At 40.4% G+C, this 22182-nt stretch overlaps 1 protein-coding gene across 2 annotated transcripts in view; it reads left to right on the forward strand.

The window, feature by feature from the left end:
* CERT1 (ceramide transporter 1) overlaps positions 1–22182 on the forward strand; it is a 129800-nt gene that overhangs the window by 82588 nt on the left and 25030 nt on the right. For both annotated transcript variants that reach the window (XM_090038078.1, XM_090038079.1), the window contains exons 5-9: positions 837–975; positions 1746–1829; positions 14353–14510; positions 19456–19548; positions 20960–21046. In XM_090038078.1, the coding sequence (XP_089894204.1) occupies positions 837–975; positions 1746–1829; positions 14353–14510; positions 19456–19548; positions 20960–21046 (561 nt within the window). The remainder of the gene's footprint in view (positions 1–836; positions 976–1745; positions 1830–14352; positions 14511–19455; positions 19549–20959; positions 21047–22182) is intronic.

Consider the following 22182-nt stretch of genomic DNA (forward strand, 5'->3'; position numbering starts at 1 on the left):
GAGAAATGACTTAGTTTTGTTTTGATTTGAAATGAAACAAAACTTTGAAACCACCAGAAACTGGAAATTGTAAGGTTCAGCCAATTTACTTTTCTTTGATGTTACTGAGATATTTGCTCCCTCAACATTAAGAGGTTTGAACGTAAGGATATGGACTTTTTCTGAATATAGAGATAAAATTTATGCCTGCAGAGTGTGTTAATTGACAGCATAATAAGTGTTGTAAAAGTTGGCAGGATTTACTATCTTTTATTTCCCCGAGTTTTGGGTGGTTGAGTTGTTCTGTTACTTTAATTTACAAGATTGTGTCATTTGAAAGATCTTATAAAAATACTAACATGGTCCGTTGAATTTAAAGCAATTTTTAAAGTAGTAGACTTCAGGCTGGCAAGATTGAAAGTGTTCTCATAAAATTAAAATGTTAATTAACCTACTGAAACAATGTCAACTTGATGTACTCTTCACCTTCACAGTTTCTGTGAATTGGAACTATAATGTGCAGCTAGCACTTGTTTACATACTACAATGAAGAGGGTTCTTTTGCTTCCTATATATAGACAAATAACTTTAGTGTGGGGGGGGGGAAGATTAGTTAATGTATTACAGTGAAGTGTAGAGATTAGATTGGAGGTGGTGAGCTAATATGTGCATTGCATCTAACTTATGTTGGTTTAGTATTGTAATAAACTAATATAATCACTTAAACATGTATAGAATATTACTTAATTTTATTTCAAGTGTTTCCTAATTAAAACTGAATAATATTATTTTGTAAATCTATCATTTGAGTCATTATTAAGTATATTGTATTAGCTGGGGTTCTTCTGTATTTCCAGAAAGGTCATAGCTTGCGTGAAAAACTTGCTGAAATGGAAACCTTCAGAGACATCCTATGTAGACAGGTTGATACTTTGCAGAAATACTTTGATGCCTGTGCAGATGCTGTATCCAAGGATGAACTTCAGAGGGATAAAGGTAAATAAAATTACGGTTCTATATATACTACAGAAACCTAAAACCATGCTCCAGTGCAGTAGCATCCATAAAGGCTGATATAGGTTTTATGCTGGCTAAATATTTAAATGCCCTCTCTACCACAATGTAGAGTTAACTGGACTCAACAATAGAATGAGCTTTGTTAACAATATGGCGTGCATATTTTTTTATCAGTCCTTTCAAAATGCTGGCATATGACCCGATTACCCATCTTCAGAGCTATATAAATAAGTTTTCAACATCTGCCTATAACATTGAATTGTTATGGTAATACACGTTAAATGTATTACATCCATAGTGTTAAATGGCTTAACTGCCATATTATGGGTTTAAGTTTCTGATATGTGCTTCCACCCTGTGACAAACAATAGGATGATTGAATTAATGAATTCAAATTAATGAATCACCTTTCTTAAAACATAAATTTCAATATCTAAGCTCCCAGTGATGGGATTGGCTATAGTTTTCTATTTTCTTTGTTTTTGTTGTCTAAATCAGTCTTTTAAGGAAACAATACATTCCTTCTCAATTTAGTATTTGTGCTAGTCCTAGACAAAATACCATGGTCATGGTGAATGTTGATTTCTGTGCTAAATCAAAATAACCTCAGAAATACTTAAGTAATCAAGTCACCTTATTCAGACATGTAAATACTACTGTATTTACTACTCAGCAAAACTGGGAAGAGAACTACTGGTAACTTATCATCGTTTTTCAGCCATTCAAATAATCTCTCTTCTTTTATTTAGTGGTAGAAGATGATGAAGATGATTTTCCTACAATGCGTTCTGATGGGGATTTCTTGCATAATAGTAATGGCAGTAAAGAGAAATGTAAGTATTTTTTTTAAATTGCATTATTTCAAGTTTTCTCAAGGTGTAGGTTTATGAATAGTCTAGGCTAGGTATCAGCGTCCTTTAGTCTGCAGGCTGAATCCAGCCTGTAGCTGCATGGAGAACCAGTGTGGTGCCAGTGAACTCTAGCTGACTAGTAAAATAGTACGCTTTTTGAAGTAAGCGCTGCAGCAATCAAGTTGAGTGTTCTGTCTTAATCTGGCAACCCACTGCAAATTAAGTAGGTGGCAAACCACCTAGATACAAATGATCCAGGTTGTGCCACAGCTCTTACTTTTCCTATTTTGTATGCAAGGTCATGTCTCACTATAAACTTTCTGCTTGTTTAATAATGTCCAGAGTGTGATGAGGCAGGATTTGTGATGCATAGATGAATAGCATTTTGTCTGGTATAAATAGTATACACCATTAGCAGCAATTCCCTGGTTACTGTGCCTCTTCTAGCCATTCTTTAGACCATAAGTAACAAACGAAAGTTCTAAATACAATTGTGGGTCATTGTATTCTGTGTTATTTTGCAAAGTAGCAGCTCTTGCATTGCCAGCTGAAATTTGTTTCCAGCCCAAATGAATAATAGTGAAGGTAGGAACTTGCAAAATCTTGATTCTCTGTATTTCACTCAAGGATCCATTGCAAAATGAAAAACTGTACAACTTTTTTGGATAATTTGGGCAAATCTACATATGCATTTAAGCATAACGATTGCTCATTAAGCAATTTTGGCAGATGTCTACACGTTCAGGGACTTGAGACTAAAGTTAGTCCTAAGTCAATGCAGTCCTGGCATGTGGCCACCAGGGGGAGCTCCAGCCTCTGGCCACATGACTACCAGCATTTGGCAACTACACTGAAGCCAGAGCCAGCTGCTAGCACCTGGCATCCATCTGGGAAACTAAGATCCCTAGCCAGCCCCTTCCCTGCTTAGAAACTGTGCGCCCAGTACGGGTGCAACATATGGCAGTTCCCTCCTTGCCTACCTGGTCTGCCCCTGCCAGTGACACCCAATGCCTTGTTGCTCCAGCCTGGCCCTTGCCGGTGATGATGAGCACCCCACACTCCTACTGGCCATGGTGCTAGCGCCAGCAGGCATGTTTTCCCCCCTCCCCCCCGCCGCCTTCCCCCAGTTCTCAGGACAGCTGTATACCCACCAGCAGGGGCCAGGGCACTGGCTGTAGGAGGCCATGCCTGAGCACCTTCTCCTGCACTCTGTGCTCCAGCCCTCTTGCCCTGCTGCTCACTCACCCCCTACCACTCTCAGGACACAAATGGGTGAAACCAAAAAAAAAACTTTATTACCCTCACAATGCCCATCCCTCCCCCCTCAACCACCTACCAACAGTAAAAGAAACCCACTTAAAAGGAAAAAACTATATACAGTACTTTGGGTCTTCAAGCCCAGAGTTGGAAGAGTGCTGAAGTGGGGCTAGGGGGCAGGGCCCAGCATCCAATCCCTGGATGTTCTCTGAGACTGAGCTCAGGCCAGCCTCCTAGTGGCAGGGTAGACCTGGCACCAAAGTTAGTTCCAGGTGGTGTCTACACCTGCATTAATGCACATAAGCTAATTGTGCCCAAATTTGATACCTGCAAATACAGGTATTACATTTAGGCATGATAAATTAATGTGCATTAAGAGCATGCACATGTAGATACATGCCCATAATATGCATTAACTTAAGCTAATACGCATTCAGTGGCGGCCATCCCTCAAAGTCAAGGATGACATCCATCAGTCTTGATGGGTCCTCAGGTGACTGAGGAGCCTGATTCTGGATGCACGCATTTTTTGGCAATGGGGGCATGTTGTTGCACAAGGGAGTGGGATTCACAGCCCCCTCTCCTTCCGCTGCCATCCTGCCTTGGTATTGAGTCAGTGGACCTTGAAGTGGCACACATCTTGGTGGACCAGGTGAGACTATGCTGAACAGTCAGCAACTTGTTCCTCCCAGCTGATGGTGTCGATGCCTCTGCCTCTGTGCTTGAGGGCAACTTCAAGTGTGTCTTTGTACCATTTCCTTTGGCCACCCTTTAAGCATTGGCCAACAGAGCTGGGAGAAGAGAATCAGATGAGGGAGGCAGTTCTTGGAATTGATTTCTCAAGAGCAAGACTTCAACGCTGGTGGATGCAGCTTCATGGAGGACGCTTGTGCTGGTCCAGCGGTGGTCCTATTTGATCCCCAGGATTTGACGCAATCACTACTGGTGAAAGCTCTCAAGGGTTTTAATTTGGTATCAGTGGATGGTCCGGGTTTCACTGCAGTTAAGTAGGGTGGTTAGCGCAACTTCCGAAGGTCTCTATTTCCAAAGACACATTGCAGCTTGAAGAAGGCAGCACTGACACAGTTGACCCGGTGCTGGACTTCATCGATGGTAACTTATTGAGAGAGGTGGCTGCCTCTCATAAAGTGCTCCACGAACTCCAGTGCCTCCCTGTCTACATAGCGCAAAGGATGTTCAGATGGCCTAGGGAGTTGGTGGAGAACCTTCATCGTAGCAGTGTTCAAGGATAGGCCAAGTCTCTTATATGAAGTGTTGAAGAGATCTAAGGTTGCTTGCACATACTGTGCAGGGTGAGCCATCTCGCAGCAATCATCTGGAAACTGAAAGTTGTGGATGTCCTTGGTGGTGAGTTTTGTTTTTGCCTAGAGTGCCCAGTTTCCTGTCACCTCTGTTTTCTTGTGCAGGGACTGGGACTTCCCCACCATGATGCAAGACCAGACTCGAGGGGAATGCCTCTAGACCTCAGGTTGGGGAGGACTGGGTTAAAGAGCTTCTGGAGGGGTTGGATCTGTTCAGATCTGTGGGTCCAGATGCTCTCCACCCCAAGGTGTTGAGGGAGCTAGCAGGGGTTATTGCAGGGCCCTTGGTACGGCTTTATGAACGCTTGTGGTGCTCAGGCCAGGTGCCAGATGATTGGAAGATAGCCAACATGGTCCTCATCTTTAAAAAAAATAAATAAATAAATAAAAAGGGAGGACCTGGTCAACGATAGACCCATCAGTCTTACCTCCATCCTAGGGAAACTCTTTGAGAAGATCATCAAGGAGCACATCTGCGATGGGCCAGCTTCAGGGATGATGCTCAAGGACAACCAGCACGGTTTCATTAGGGGCAGGTCATGTCAGACCAACCTGATTGCCTTTTATGATCAGGTCACAAAAGCATTGGATGCAGGTGTTGCTGTGGACGTAGTCTTTCTGGACATCATCAAGGCCTTTGACAAAATCTCCTACCCCATCCTCATTAAAAAGTATGCAACTGTGGCATTGATTCCTATACAGTCAGATGGATTGCAGATTGGCTGAAGGGTCATACTCAGAGGGTGGTGGTGGATGGGTCATATTCAGCCTAGGGAGAAGTGGGCAGCAGAGTCCCCCAGGGCTTGGTCCTTGGACCCACAATGTTCAATTTCTTTATCGGCAATTTGGACAATGAGGCAAAAAGCAACCTGTTTAAATTCACTGATGATACCAAAATTTGGGGTGAGATGAGCACGCTGCTAGGGAGGGAAAGACTGCAGCAAAACCTGGATAGGTTACGGGGGGGGCGCTAAAAAAACAAGATGCATTTCAATATTGACAAGTGCAGGGTGCTGCACTTGGGTAGTAGTAACTAGCAGCACACTTATAAGATGAGGGAAACTCTCTTCTTGAGAGCACGGAGGCAGAAAGGGATCTTGGAGTCATTGACTCCAAGATGAACATGGGCCAGCAATGCGAGGTCACGGTTGGCAGGGCTAACCGGACCTTGTCATGCATCCACAGGTGCATCTCAAGTAGGGCCAAGGAGGTGATACTCCCCCTCTATACAACATTGGTCAGGCCACAGCTGGAGTACTGTGTCTAGTTCTGTGCACCCCACTGGAGGGATGTAGACAACATTGAGAGGGTCCAGAGGGGGGCCACCAGCATGATCTGGGGACAACAGGGCAGACCCTACAATGAGAGACTGCGGGACCTGAACCTGTTCAGCCTTCGCAAGAGAAGGCTGAAGGGGAACGTGCTGACCATCTATAAACTCAATGGGGGGACCAGAAGGGTTTGGGAGAGACCATGTTTTCCCTAGCGCCCCATGGCATAATGAGGAATAACGGCCACAAGTTTTTGGAGGGTAGGTTTAGATTAGACATCCGTAAAAACTACATCACAGTTAGGGCAGCTAGGATCTGGAACGAACTTCCAAGGGAAGTGGTGGTGGCTCCTACCCTGGGGGTCTTTAAGAAGAGGCTTGATGCCTACCTGGCTGGAATAATCTGAGCCCAGTTTCTCTTCTGCTCAGGCGGGGTGTTGGAGTGAAGATCTACAAGGTCCCTTCCGACCCTGCTTCTATGATTCTATGATACTGGATACTGACACCGAATGGTAGATCATCTTAGATGAGGTGAATGATGAGGTCATTGCGGGACCCCTGGCACGGCTTTACGAGCACTTGTGGTGCTCTGGTGTGGTGCCAGAGGACTGGAAGAGGGCCAGTGTGGTCCCCATCTTCAAAAAGGAGAGGGAGGAGGACCTGGGAAACTATAGGCTAGTTAGTCTTACCTTGATCCTGGGCAAGCTTTTTGAGAGAATTATTATGGCGCATATCCACGAGGGGCCAGCAGGGGAGATTATGCTTAGGGGCAACCAACATGGGTTCATTAGCAGCAGGTCCTGTCAGACAAACCTGGTGGCCTTCTTTGACCAGATCACCAAATCCTTAGATGCAGGGGTAGCAGTGGACGTAGTCTTTCTGGACTTTCGGAGGGCCTTCAACGCTGTCTCTCACCCCATTCTCATTAAGAAACTGGGGGACTGTGGTATCGACACCCACACAGTCAAATGGGTCGCTAACTGGCTGGAGGGCCGCACCCAGAGAGTGGTAGTGGATGGGTCATTTTTGACCTGGAGGGATGTGGGCAGTGGAGTTCTGCAGGGCTCAGTCCTCAGGCCTGCACTGCTCAACATCTTCATCAGTGACTTGGATGGGGGCGTGAAAAGCACCCTGTTCAAATTTGCTGATGACATTAAGATGTGGGGGGATGTGGGCATGCTAGAAGGGAGGAATAGGCTGCAATCAGACCTAGACAGGTTACAGGGGTGGGTGGATGAGAATAGGTTGGGATTCACACCAACAAGTGCAAAGTGATACACCTGGGGAAGAACAACCGGCACCATACCTACAGGTTGGCGAACTCCCTTCTTATCAGTACAGAGGCAGAAAAGGATCTTGGAGTCATCATTGACTCCAAGATGAACATGGGCTGGCAGTGTGGGGAGGCAGTCAGGAAGGCCAACCGTACCTTGTCATGCATCCACAGATGCATCTCAAGCAGGTCCAAGGAGGTGATCCTCCCCCTTTATGCGGCACTGGTCAGGCTGCAGCTGGAGTACTGTGTCCGGTTCTGGGCACCGCACTTCAAGAGGGATGTGGATAACATGGAGAGGGTCCAGAGGAGGGCCACTCGCATGATCAGGGGGCAGCAGGGCAGACCCTCTGAGGAGAGGCTCAGGGACCTGAACCTGTTTAGCCTCCACAAGAGAAGGCTGAGGGGGGATCTAGTGGCCTGTTACAAACTAGTCAGAGGGGACCAGCAGGCACTGGGGAAGTCCCTGTTTCCCTGAGCACTACCAGGAGTGACCAGAATAACGGTCGCGAGCTGGCAAAGGATAGATTTAGGCTAGATATCAGGAGGCGCTACTTCATGGTCAGGGTGGCTAGGATCTGGAACCAACTTCCAAGAGAAGTGGTGCTGGCTCCTACCCTGGGGGTCTTTAAGAGGAGGCTGAATGTACACCTTGCTGGGGTCATTTGACCCCAGTACTTTTCCTGCCATGGCAGGGAGTTGGACTCAGTGATCTGCTCAGGTCCCTTCCAACCCTAGAAACTATGAAACTATGACAGTCAGGTAGATGGTGAACAGGGTTGGGGCAATCATGCAACCTTGTTTGACCCTGGTCTGGATGCAGAAGGCGTTGGTTTTAGATCTTCCACTGAGGACAGTGGTGGTCATATCATCACACAAGATCCTCAGCATGCTGACAAACTTCAGCAGGCAGCCAAGGCGTTGGAGGATAGTCCACAGAGCTTCACAGTTTAAGGAAATGACCGCCTTGGTCAGGTCAGTGAAGGCGAGGAACAGTTCTTGATTTTGCTCCCATCATTTTTATTGGATCTGCCTGGCAACGAAAACCATGTCCACAGCGCCCCAGGATGGTCAGGAGCTGCACTGGGTTATCTTGGTCTAATGTCCATTAACACGTCTTGTGTAGGTGTATCCTTTTTGTCTAAGCATAATTTCCCACTCTAATATGAAAAAATAAAATGTAGAAGTTTCAAAGGCTAAAATAGCCACCAGAAAATGCATGTTTTTATGTAACTGAATTCTTCGGTGAGATAAATGGCACTTGTGTGCCACCCGTTGTTCCAATTACAATTTTTGATCTTGATTAGTGACTAATTTTAATGTATTCCACAATATGCATGGAATGTGGAAGATGGACATCTTAAGCTGGCTAGTAGTCATAACCTTAATTTATGTGTTAGTTGACTTTTTTGTGATTTTTTTTTTTTAACTGTAACTTTAATATTGTACTAATTTAGTTAGTTCATTGTTATTTGTGATTTGCTTAATTACCCTTCACTTGATCAATTTCAGGGAAGGAGGCCTTAGATTATAAACTACTGAAACACAAATACTGCAGTCAGATGTTGGTTTGGCATACCCTGTGCATGCATATATGTCCCTTCTGATCTCCAGTGAGACTGTGTGGACCAAAGTATCTATGTTTATACTTCAGGAGGCATATAGGATAGCATATAATCCCTTTTAGCAGAGTAGATACTATTTTTATTTTGCCTATTTGCCATTAATCTATAAGCATTGAAATCAGTCTGTCTACCATATACCTGCCTTGGTGTTACTACATCTTATTCTCATAATGTGAGTGCATTTACAATCCAAGCAGTCCTTAGCTTTGCCTTAAGCAACACCTGTTTTCAGGATGGGAAGGTTTGTGGAGACTTGGAAAGTATTTAAGATTATTGCCTATTTATCTGATCTGATGATGGCAACAGGTAAAGCAATGACCATCTTGTATAATCAGCTGTGAGCAAATGTAGGGAAGTTGTGATCATATGAAATACTTCATCGTGAAAGTTGTTTCTTTATTCTCTTTAAAAAAAACCCAAAAAAACCAAACTTTTGAATGTGAAAAAATTCTTACTGCTTGGGACATGTGCCCAAGTGAACAAAAAATGAAAATTGGGGCTGGCATCTTTGGTACTCAGTGAATCAAGGTGGAATTGTTGGTCTTGCTGAAATGAAAGAGCAAGTCCTCTTGGGATATAACAAATGGAAAACTTAAATAATGAGAAAAAAATGATCCATGAACTGGAGAGATGGCCATGATCCTACCAAGGACAGCAGGCTGGGTTGCAATGGAATTGGAACTGGTAACAAGATTATCAGAGCAAGATTTATTTTGCAATTTTGGAGCATGAACATAATCCACTTCTATGCAGCATAATCCATTGCTATGCAACAAACTGCTAATGAGAAAGTGAGAACACTTTAATGATAAACTACAGCTAATTGTGAGCAGAATCTCAACAATAAATGTGCCAATAGCAATGGGAGATTTCAGTACTTTAAAGTAAGAATCTGAAACAAGTGAAGAAAATTGTGACCACACATGGCATTGGTGTTGTGAATGCAAAGGAAAATACCTTGCTAATTTCTTGTAATAATCTCGATAGTCAAATAAACTTAATTGGAAGAAGTCTGTTCTCAGAAAAATAAGCTCAAAATCTCCTCACTTTTTCTTCCTTCCGGGAATAACAAATCAACTTGATTTGCATTTAATCTCCAAAGAAAATGAACAATTATGGCGGATGTGAAAATAAGGATTTTAGGTTATTGTGCCCAACCGTGCTCCTACTCCAAGGAATCTTGTAGAATGAAATTAAATTGCTTTTAAAACGATGATGCAAAACAAAGGAAATAGGACCTGAAACTGGAACATTCAGCCATCATGCATTTATCCCAGGTTTGTGTGAAAAACAGATTATTTCCTATAATCAGAGATTTCATATTGCGTGAAGCAATTAAGAAACAAATGTCAGGAAAGCTATGAAGAAAGCTAAGAAAGGAGAAAAAGTTTAATACAATGCCTATTCCACAAGACTTGAAAACTATAGTAACTGGGGGAAAAAAGCAGAAGGCGAAGGAAGTCTTTATTCAAGACTCAAGAACTAAAATGATGCAATGAATAGCAAAGTGAAGCAAAGTGCATGGAAAATTTGGTGTGTATGGTTGTTTGACTTGGGGGTTTTTTGGGGGGAGGAGGAAACCTAAACAGTTTTTTGTTCAAGAAGCTAAATCTGTAGACTTGATGTTTTTCTTTTTTCTTTTTTTCTTTTAAGTGAAGACTGTTTACCAAATAATTTTTGAATTGAGGTTTTCCTTACTTGGCAAAAGGTTAGTTAATGAATGTAGAAATAGGTTTACCCAACTTGAAAATCAGTTGAGACAGAAAGATCATCTTGAAACAACAAATGACCAGAAGATTCTTCTGACATTCCGAAGATCCTTTCTTTAGTAACATTCAGAAGTCACATAAAGAAAATATTTTGAAAGCATTAAAGCGTCTAGGATAGATGAAATGTCAGCCATAGTGGGTTATGATGGAACTGGAATTGGTAACAAGATCATCAGAGCAAGATTTATTTCATAGCCAAGACCTTTAAAATATAATATGAATGCTGGAAAAAGTTAAAGGGAAATCCCTTGTTTAAATTTGCAAGGAAAGGGAATATATTTTCAGTGTAAGAATGAAATCTTTCATATGCCTTTCTGTACCAAGCAAGCTATATAGCAAGAATATGGTTGGAGAAGATATAAAACCACTTGATTCCCAATTTATAGACAAATAGGTTGGCTGCAAGAAAGAAAGATTGTGTGTGCATCATTACGATATTAATGGTGAATATTGAATTTAAAAGTGACTGTCACTTTAAACTACGTATGAACTTGTAGACTATAAAAGCATATGATAGTGTGGACTAAGATGTCTTCTAGAAACTAATGGAGTATTATGAAATTCGTGATTAGAAGCTTTTTACAGTGGATTTGGCTGCAAGTTCGTCATACTTGTTCTTGGAGTTGAGCAAAGTAAAGGCTTACGGATACCTTGTTATCATTGTCTTCAAGTTCAGTGGTAGGCCAGAGCCTCCTGGCTTGGATTGAAGGCAGTCAGCATTCCTAACCTAGATGTTGCAGTTGCCTCTCTTACCTGGCCAGAGTGCAAAGGTTTGCTGGTGCAGGCCATATGTTGCCAACCCATGTTTTAGTTCATTGTCTTTTTATTTCTAGTTCATTTTAACTTCATCCAGTGTACATATTGACACATCTAGAAAACCTGAACTTTGCACACATCAACTTTAATGACCCCAAAACATGAATAAAAAGTGCTGATAGGAATAGGAACTAAAAAAGATCAAGATAAAATAAGCGTGAAGAAAGAATAAATGAAATGCCAGGCCATGCAAAAAGGTAAATGGCATGCACAGTGAAAAGTTGGAAAACTAACATGGTAGCAAGCTATTCCAGTGATCTGGAGGAAGATATCTATGCTAAACCTGGGAGAACACAAAACCTTTACTCAGAAGTCACTGCTCCTGTGCCTTTCTAGATGGGGCAGGATATACATCTAAATACTGTTATTATTAAAAACAAATTAAATTAAGAACCAAGCTTTAGTGTTTGTAGATACCATATAGGGAAATCCATAGAGAAATATGATCATGAAAAAACTTCATGTATCCATAAATTGATTCTTACATCAAATTAAGGACATAAGAATACAAGTAAGTAGTTATAGGGAAAAAGAACTTAATAAATATTATGCTTAATAAAAAGAGGGGGGAGGGAGGCAGAAGGGAGTAACAGCATACTGGCTTACATGGATAGGAATGTTGCTTTTAAATTGAGGGAAGTAATTTTTCTGCCCTATTCAGCACTAGAGAGGCCTTGCCTGGAGTACAGTTTTGGGCCTCACTTAAAAGAAAATGTTGATTTAGCTTGGAAAGAGTCCAGTGCAGAGCAACAAAATGCATTATAGGGGCATGGGAAACAAGACTGAAAAGGAAAGGCTGGAAGGTTTAGGTTATTTCATTTGGAGAAGAGAAGACTGAGGGGGCATTTGATAAATCTTCACATACCTGAGGGACTATTAGAGAGGATTGAGATACTCCTGTCCCTTGCAGCCACAGAGAGAAGCTTGGGAGCAAGGGCCTCAACCTTCAGCAGGGGAAGCTTAGGCTGGAGACCAGGAGGAACTTTCTGACTTTGAGGGTGGCCAAGCATTGTAACAGGCTACGTAAAGAAACTGTGGTATCTCTATCCTTAAAAGTAGAGCAGATTGGGCAGACATTTGGCTGGGATAGTTTAGTCAGAGATGATCCTCACTTGAGGTCCCTTTCCACCCTGCTTTCCTATGAAGAGAAGCTAGATTTTTTTTCCCCCTTATTTTACCAGGACCAGACAATATTGTCCCCTTGCTAATCGCTCCTCTACATCAATCTTCCAAGCAAATTCTGTTTGTTATTGAGGAGAGTATTGAACTAGAAAGTTTTTTGGCAATAGAGTTCTTATGTCTCTAAAATTGGTACAATCATGCTATGTAGATAGATACAGTTTATATCCGTGAAGGGAGTTAATTGCCAGGTATAAACTGTATCACTGCTAAAGGTCTTTGTCTAGCCATGATTTTAATTACTCAGCCCACTGTTTTCTTTGTTCTTTCCCCAGTAATGTCCATAGCCATTAAGGAAAAGGGAAGGTGGGGTCCCAGTTTTAGTTCATAGTAATATTTTTGTCTTTCTTGTTTCTCCAGTTTATTCATTGCTTAGTAGGAAATGAAAATAGCATCCTGTAATAACACAAACAGCTGTTTAGAATGGGGTATTGTAAGCATTATATAATCTATAGCCTTTTTAGGATGCTTTTCGATTGTTCCTGAAAGGAAAGGAGCCCTAAATTTCTAGAGTTTTAGATGATTCACCGAGACATGTTAGATTTTTTTTTTTCCTTCCATCCCTCCAAGTGTGTTTTGCAGTTTTCCAGTATTGAAGAGCTATAGTTGCATTAAGGGTATGGGCAAATGTACCTTTGGAGCAGTTCCGAAGAGGAATGCTGCCAAAGGGCAGTAGCTATCAAGTTCTAATTCATATTTTTGGGTAAGCTAGAAACCATGTAAACATAGGGTTAAAGCTGAAGCTGTTTTGCTGGGTTAAAGAGCTGTTTTGCTAGGTTTGTGTTGTTCCCAGCTTATCCACAAGTAACAAATGTAGTCAGACAGCTTCAACTTTTAACCTTGGATGAAGCAAGGTTAAAGCTGGAGCAGGTTTGCCAGATTTGTATCATTCCCAGTTTGTCCACAAGTAACCTTTTAAAATGCAACAGCCTCTGCTCTCTTAAAACAGCTCCAATTGTGTGTGTGTCCATACGGTGAGAAGTGTATAATCTTTATTGGACTAGTCTAACTGCTTGAAGTCTCGGAGTCGGTCTTAGTCAGGCAAATGTGTTATGCAACATTTTAATTTTGTTTTAAAAAATTATAATGTTTAAGTTAAATACAGAATAAATAACACTGACAAATTAAGACTTAACAAATACTGGTTATTGGGTGGGGACTGATCCTTAGCTCATTGCATGGCACCTTTAGCGTTAAATTGATTTTTATCTGGGTACATTAGCTATTACATGGGAGTTTCCTGTTGTTTTCTAGTATTTTGTTACATTAACTGGTTGTATTTAATATATTATTCTGTCACCCTTTGTAGGAGCTTGATATGTAACACGTACATTTTCCTCGTCACACATCTCTAAGTGATGTGTTTAAATAGCCTGGGCAACAGATGGTTTGCCTGACAGCATGAAGTAGTCACTGAAACTGCAAAATCCACTGTACTTGGAGAGAATTCAACACATTTGCTGTATCTCCTACCTTTTTAAAATATTTTACTTTATTACAGCTATTTAAAAAAAAAAAATCAAAAAACCACTGAACTCCAGTCATCTTTTTAAGACAGCCTTAATACTCTGTTTTGGGCTGGATGCATTTTGAAATGTATTGTTTTTTTAATACTGTATCAGTATGTTGTTGTTTTTTTAAGGTTGTTCTGTGTTAATTAGGTCCCACTTCAAGCTGTCAAACTGCTATTGTTACAAAGTATTACCACTCCCTCCACCCACATGATTGCTGAGTGCAGAGTAATACTGCATAGCAAGTAGACTTGTGGAAATGCACTAAAGCAAGATGAAGTTGAAGAAATGCATTCCTGTCTTTAAATGTCTGCCTTGCTCTTATGGCTAGCTGACAAGTGTTGGTCATCTTATTTTTTATTAATTTCATATTGATTAGTAGCAGTGAAATATTTTGTTTTAGACTCCTCTAAACTAGGCTATAGTATTGATTTTAAGTCTCTGAGGTGGATCTCGGTGAATGAATCATATGTTTGTTTTTAGTGTTCCCACATGTGACACCCAAAGGAATTAATGGCATAGACTTTAAAGGGGAAGCTATAACTTTCAAGGCAACTACTGCTGGGATTCTTGCCACCCTGTCTCATTGTATAGAACTCATGGTAAAACGTGAAGAGAGCTGGCAAAAAAGACTGGATAAGGTAAGCTTTTTTTGTTGTTTGTTTTGTTTGTTCATTTGTTTTCCTTTTCATTTGTCTGTAACAGTCAACTCAAGTGCCTTTCATTTCACTTGAAACTTTGATTGGGTGATACTTACTCCATGTAGCTTTATGAATGTGCTTGAGGGGTGTGGATTAATTTAATGACCTTAGATAGAGTGCTGGAATTTAATGGTGGTGTGCAGATCATGTGACAATATTGTCCATCCTGTGCTGGTCGTCTTACTAGCCTTCATTCCAGAGAGTTCTTAAATGTAATCATTTTTCAAAAATCTATGGAGGACCTGACAGGTCTCCATAGCAGTAAGTATATTTTTTCCAGCCTTTTAAGAACAGGAAACAATTCTTTTAATTCTAAATGTTGTACAAATCTGTAGTACTGGACTGGTTGTAATAAAAGGTAGTGACAGCACTTTTTTTTTTAATGAAGTGCTGTCTAAAATCTGGCATAAATCATCTCTAGAAACCAAAGAAGCTTCTACATGATAATACATCAGTTTTTAAAGTTAACTCTCTCCATTCCTTAAGAAGAGCATGGCATTGCTGTCACTAGTTTTGGTGGTGGTACATGCAGAGTCTGCTCATCAATACCACAAAAACTCAGAAGAAATGAGGAAGGTCTTAAATGAGACTGGTATAAGTGTGGCTAATGCAATCACTCCTTGTTTTGATTCCTAAAACTCACCCATCTCACATTGACCTACCCTAAAAATTGATGTCCATTCTGTTTTTATTTTGCATGTATATTGTAAATCCTGTAGTATTTTGGTTCTTGTCTTGCTACTGTTCAGCATGGGTGCATACCAAATTGAAATCTAATGAAAAGGCAGGCAGGAGCCAGACTGTATCCACGTTTGAATTTGTTTCCTCAATCTCCTTTCCCAAGCAGTTGATCAAAGTTGTGGTGTTCAGCTAACTACAGCTGATATTTGCTTGGCAGTTGAGGTCTCTGAGGAAAATTTTTTCATACAATAAATACAATACAGAATATGGATAAAAATCTGCCTTGTATGTAGTTTTATTGTATATAGGTTTGAAATGTTTCATAGATAAGCAATGAAAATATATTCAACCTATATACAGAAAATGTTTTAAGTTTTTTCCAGAGTTAGCTTCCAACATAGATTAAAAAAAACTTTAAGTTACATTTTAGACCACTCAAACATGTGCAGGTTTAGTGATAGCTTTTTTCAAAACTTACCTTAAAAGTTAAGGCAGGCACAACTCTGATTTTGGGCTGGGGTTCTTTCAAATGTTGAAACAGTTGTAGGATTCTAACATAGCTGGTTTTTCAGAGAAGGTTTAGTTTGTGATTTCAACCCCCTCTTCCCCCCCGCCTTCCTTCCCCCTTTTCCTTTGCATGAGGCAAAGGGCAAGCAAGAAGGCACAGAGTCTAATGCAGGGGTTCCCAAAGTGTGGCCTAGAGGCCTCTCTTATGTGGCCCACTGCCCCTTTGAAAATGGCCCTTCATTGGCAAAATTTTGAGGACCCCCCCCCCCAGTTTAGCATGTTAAGAAATTTAAAAATAATAAAAAGGTAGCAATGCTGTTGGGTATATCTGAGCACTCTTACCTTCATTTATTTTTTGCTGTATTTTACCTGCTTTACATATTTAAGTAATCTGCCTCCAATTAAGTAAATTATTTACCTTTTATAATATATCTGAGATGATGGGTACTCAGCGGGAACTTCAAAGGAAAAAAATGTCACTATACTTGTATAGTTTTGTAATAGTGGGAATTGACTGTTTCTGCTTCAGCTCTTTGGCATTTAGATTTGAATGGTTTTTAGCAGGAGTGGCCAACCTGCAGTACAGGTGCTACAAGTGGCATAGGGAGCCTCTGCATATGACATTTGGCAGATTAGGGAGTTTCTCATCCTTTTGGCTAAGATCAGAACTGCACTGTAAATGCTGCAAAACTCTAGTATGTTAATAAGGCCCTGTACTGCTGTAGCCTCTTTCCTAATTGCCATAGGTGCATGGAAATGAACTGTTGATCCTCATAGTCTTACCTGGATTGAACAGTTCAAGAACATTTTTAGACCTGTAGAAATAAGATATAGGGGAGAGCTAAACGGTGTATTTTGTATCATTCAAGTTTCATCGCACCCCACTTTAAGGAAAGGGAAAATTTATTTTGGTTTCCTGCGGCTTATCTCTAGAGCTTGAGTAACTGTCATACACATAGTACAAGGTCTGTCTGTTTAGCTCTTCTTTGGTTAATAATTATCCCTTTGCTTGGCTATACATAGAAGGTCAGGAGGGGGCTGCCCTCTCTAGTACCGCAAAGGTCTATTCACTACCTGCAGTTACCAGTACACTTCGCTAGTCCCTGCACTAGTTATTTATAACAGTGGGATACCAGATTGTATGTGAGTAATTAAAATAGTAGCTGTTGTCCTAGCAGTACACCTGCTGCTCTCCTGGTATCTCAGATCAGTCCTCATTACTACAGATGCTGCTCTTGAGGGCTTATATATATATATATATCTTCATCTTTTTTTTTGAGATGTCCTATTTGAATAAACTCTAAAATGTTCAGGAACTTACCCAAATTTATGTGAACTAGAGGTGCACTGATACATTGGTCTGATATCGAATCGGTACCAATATAAAGAAAACTTGCTGCATCAGAAATCAGCCTGAAGTGGTCAGTAATTTGGCTGATAAATGCCCGTGTGTGCACACAGCTGCAGCGCAGCAGGCAGGCAGTGAGGAGCAGTGTGCAGCTGGTAAGTCTGTTGTGATGGTAGAGGCATGGTGGGGGCAGATCAGTGCCCCCTGAAGGGAGGCAGGGAGGGTCAGGGGCAAGTGCTGCCCAGCCAGGGAGGAGTGGGCACAGGATGGAGCCATGTCTCATTGTGGGGGGCAGCTCCCACAGCTGCATGCACCCCAGGAGGACACAAGAGGGGTGTGTGCCTCTGGATCTGTGCAAGGTGGGCTGGAACTGGAGCTGGGCCAGGCTCTTCTTGGCGGGGGCTCAGCTTGGGGCAGGCTGGGAGGGGGCTACGGAGGCTGTTAGAGCCAAACTTCATTGTAGTCCCCCTGACAAGCTGCAGCTCTGCCCCACCCCAGCTGAGTAGCACCTGCCCCTGCCCCTTCCCTCCATCACTGTGGGGGGTGTTGATCTGCTTCCCTCCCCTTCCACCACAATAAACTTACCAGCTGCACACAGCTGGTATTGGAAATCGAATCAGTATTGGCTGATATACCTCCTTAAATACTGGCTATCAGTATCAGCCCCCAAAATCTCTATTGGTGCATCCTTAAGTTGAACATGCTTCTGAGGTATTTTCCTTCCTCTTTTACTCCATTTTCACACAGAACTTAGTTTTATGTTTTGCTTTCCACAGAAATGAGATTCTTTTTAATTTCCTAAGTCTTAACGCTTTCCTTTCCTTTCTTTAGTAAGATCAAACCAATCTAACAATACTTTTATGAGGTTCATGTCAGTTGCTGCATGTTTTGGCACATACAGTCCTACTTGAATCAGGTTCCCCAAAGAATATTGTACCCTATGATATAATCTCTACTAATCCTTGCAAAATCAACAAGTACATTAGGTTAGAGTAGAATAGTTGGCTGAGTCCAGAAGCGACTGACAAATTGTTAGAATTGGATGTTAATACAATGGTATTAAGGCAAATAACAGAATTTAAATTTCCGACAGTGAGAGAGAGTAATTTGGTCCCCATGACTTATAATTCTTCAAATGGGTGGAATTAAACTTTTTCTTTTACACCCCTTTCCCTCCCCAACTCCTAAACTCATAAACCTGTACACCATGTTTCTCTGTGCTAATTCCCAAACCTCTAGGAATTCATCATGAAAACTCTTGAATATTGAGAAGGTGCTGCTGAAGTGCTGCACTTGCCTAGTTAAATATAAAATACTAAAATTACAATTACTTTTTGTTCCCAAGGCAACAGCAGCCAGAAGCAAATGAATACAAAAATATGTAATAAATTAAATAAACCTAAAGTGATTGTAATAGTTACGGCTACAGTTTGGACCTTTTATTTTGAGAGCTATTTAAGCAGGAAGGAAATTGGTTGCAATGAATTTTTGTTTTTACCTTAGTACTGTAGACTTTACTCAGAGCCTGTTATGATATTATGCCATATGGCTTTTTTATAATTCAGCTGTTAAGAAAAGAGGTAAGCAAAGAAATATAAGCACATCATTGCCACGTTCTAGTTTTGATGCTTTACTAATATTTCAGTTTCTACTATTTCTAATTAGTTATGCTTGACCTCCCTGAGTTCATCTCTTGGGCTCAGTTTTTCTGAAGGGTCTGCATATGAAGAAACTTAAATTAATCATCATTATTATTGTTTTCCTTTAAAATGAATAAGGGCATTTTGATGTCACTGGCTTAGTCTTGAAATCATTACTTAGTCTGGAAAAATGCATGCTGTTAGCAAACATGACTCTGCTAAATCTCAAGTTTCTATAGCCAAGTCATCTGTAGCTATTGTATAACAAAAATCTACTAGACCCTTTATATTTGCGTTGAATTTTTTTAATAACAAATCATTCAAATGGATATTTGCCCTAATTGAAGTGTACTATACAGTACTACTGTTTATAAGACCCTCCAGCATATTTCCTGGCCTTTGAAAAGTAAATGCAGTATTTTGCAGAAGATTAAACACACTTTTTTTGTATATGCTCTTTTGAAAAACAAAGATTAAATATGTTCATACTGTGTGCATGCACCTGTGGTTGCATAATGTGCTTAAATCCTGATGCTGGTACAGGGGCTAAAAGACTTGAGTGAAAAAACAGATGGAAATAATCCAGAAAGTTGGGGGTTTGTGTGGCTTTTTTGTAAACCCACATGCTGGCCGTGACATCTTTTGGCATATTTGCTGATAACATATGGTTTGGATAAACGGCTTCAAATCTGATTGTGCGTTCCTGTAGGAAATTGAAAAAAGGAGAAGAATAGAAGAGGCATACAAAAATGCCATGACAGAACTTAAGAAAAAATCCCATTTTGGAGGACCAGATTATGAGGTATGAATGATGCATGTTTCTGATTTCATAAGCTTTTAATCTTTGTGTAAAAATATCAAGTCAAGACTTCAATAAAAAATACAAAGGCAGTAATATTTATGTGGCTAAATGACTCTATACTTCCACATAAACGGCATCTCTTTTGATCAATATTTATCAAAACTTCTCCAGCAGCAGGAAAAGTTGGGGAATGAGAGGAGCAGAATAAGTACATTTTAGTTGTGAAGAGGGTTTTTTTTTTAAATATTTTGCTTAAAACTCCTTAGGAGTTTCTTTTGATAAGACTTTCTAGATACATGTTTGATGTAAGCCCAGAAGTATCATCCATTTCATGTTTTCTCCCCTTGCTACTTTTTCTTCTGTTTGAGGGCTGGTCATTTGTACAGCATGTAGTGGAAAGCTGTACATTTGGAGGCATTTATAGCTTAGTATGAAGCTAACTCAGTTAAATTGGTTTTAATTTGCTGTTGTCCCTGGTTAATAAACTTAAACCCTTGCTTTCCACAGGATGGGAGTAGACGCACAGTAAAATCCATCTTCTCCCACGCTTTTTTTGGTATACTTCCTGTTCATGTTATCAGTGTCTTCTAGTCACTATACATGAGCCAGAAGGCTGCTCCAGCATGCTGTAATTACAGCATGTTGGTGCAGACTTGATTAATAGGGTCTGCTGGAGCATGGTAATTACCACACTCCAGCCAGCTTCCACATCTTGCATATCAGCATCCTTGTGCTTCAAAATGGTGTTGGGGGTGCTTTAACTAAAGCTCATTCAGTGAGTGTTAGATAAAGTGCCCCTGCCACTGTTTTGAAGCAGGGGACACTGATACATGAGACACTCCGGGCACTTTAGAGTGGCTGTTGGAACCACTCTAATTAAAGTGCTCCCACCCCTACCCTGGAACATGTGTAAATGCATCCTTAGGGCTGGAAGCCTCTAATGGCATTATATGTTAATTTTAAATTTGTTTCTGTTTTTTCAGATATTGTGTTTTGAAAAATAAGTTCTTAAATAATTAAATGATTGGGTTGGAGGTCAATATAGAACCTGAACCTTTGGTGAAATATGTTGACATTATGATCTTTAAATTAGCATTTCTTAGCTTGTGACCAAACATAAAAAGAACTTTAATTTGTATAGGCAGTCCTTCTGTTTTCTTTAATTAGTCTAAGAATTTTATTAAATGTTGAGTCTCTTCAGAGTTGCATGATTTCTGAAAAATTGATTGCGTAAGTAACATTAGGTATACGCTTTTATTTGCCTGTTTTATCCAAAAAAAAATAGGACTTTATAAATATCGAAATAAACACAACATGCAAGTTACCTGGCCTTCATTTTTTTTACATTGAGCTCAGTTTTCTCGAATACAGCATTATTTTTGACATTTCACTGTTTCATTTCATGGCATAGGAAGGTCCTAATAGTCTGATTAATGAAGAAGAATTCTTTGATGCTGTTGAAGCTGCTCTTGATAGACAAGATAAAATAGAGGAACAGGTATTTAATATTACTACATGTTTTACAAGGCAGTTATGTTTAAAAATACTATTTCATAAATACTGTATTTCATACCCATACATGTAAGGGTGTCTTATGGACCAAACTGTGGCAGGCTGTATGTGCGCAACTTGCCAATTTTATTGAAATTTCGGTGTGAACACCTGTAAGCAAAGTTTAGCTCTTGGAACTTGTCAAGTTTAAAAAACAAAAAACCTCTTGTTCATTTTCTTTTTTGTTGTTTTTGTTCCTTTAAGACTATTTTTAGTTTTGAAACATAGAGCGTGCTATCATTGTGAGCCCTAACTTTATTCTTGTGACATGACAGCCTAAATGTTACCTTGGATCAGTCCCTCTCTGTCTTCAAATCTATTTTTTATTAATAGAAATAAATGGCAAGTCCAGTACAACATCTCATATTTTGTTCTTCTTAAATTAATATCCTACATGAAGTTTGTCAGATCTACCTGTTTCTAGGTGAAGTTTCCATTACTTTTAGTGACTCCATAAAACAGATTTGCTGTTTAATTGCTGCCTCTTTCTTCTCATTTCTGCAAGCTTTGCTGCCACCTTCCTAAGTCTTATGTCAAGACATTTTCTGTTCCTTGCTTCTGCAATTGGCTATTCAAAAATGCAGCAAGTTTAGTTGCATGGGATGACACTTTTACAGAACATACAAATGCAAAGTAGCATACACAATAGTGGTACAGGCAGTCCTCGAACTTACAACACAATTGGTTCCTAAAAATTGTCTTAAGTCAAAACGTTGCAACTCAGAAGCAATGTTATGAATGGGGGATTGGTTCCTGAACCAAGGCCCAATACCCTATTTTCACCAAAAATAACCCAGATTTTGTACTGGATCAATTATAGATGAGTAATATAGCTACATTAATGTATTTATATTGTAAATAGCAATCATATTGATTTGGAAGGACTTCTTTAAGGTGACTTTGCTGGACTTTTTGAAGGGCTCTTGGTTAGACTTTTTGAAGGGTTCTTGCCTGGAGTCTTCTCAGGAGTCTGGCTGCAGGATTTTCTGGAGCCATGTCTGCTTTCTTAAAGAAAGTATCCAAAGAAGTTTGGACAGATGTTCTCCAGGAAGATGGGTGATGCAGCAAACTTCTTTGCTGGCG

The sequence above is a fragment of the Crocodylus siamensis genome, chromosome 3 (genome assembly GCF_052110815.1).
Source record: "Crocodylus siamensis isolate JL-2025a chromosome 3, ASM5211081v1, whole genome shotgun sequence".
Lineage (NCBI taxonomy): Eukaryota > Metazoa > Chordata > Crocodylia > Crocodylidae > Crocodylus > Crocodylus siamensis.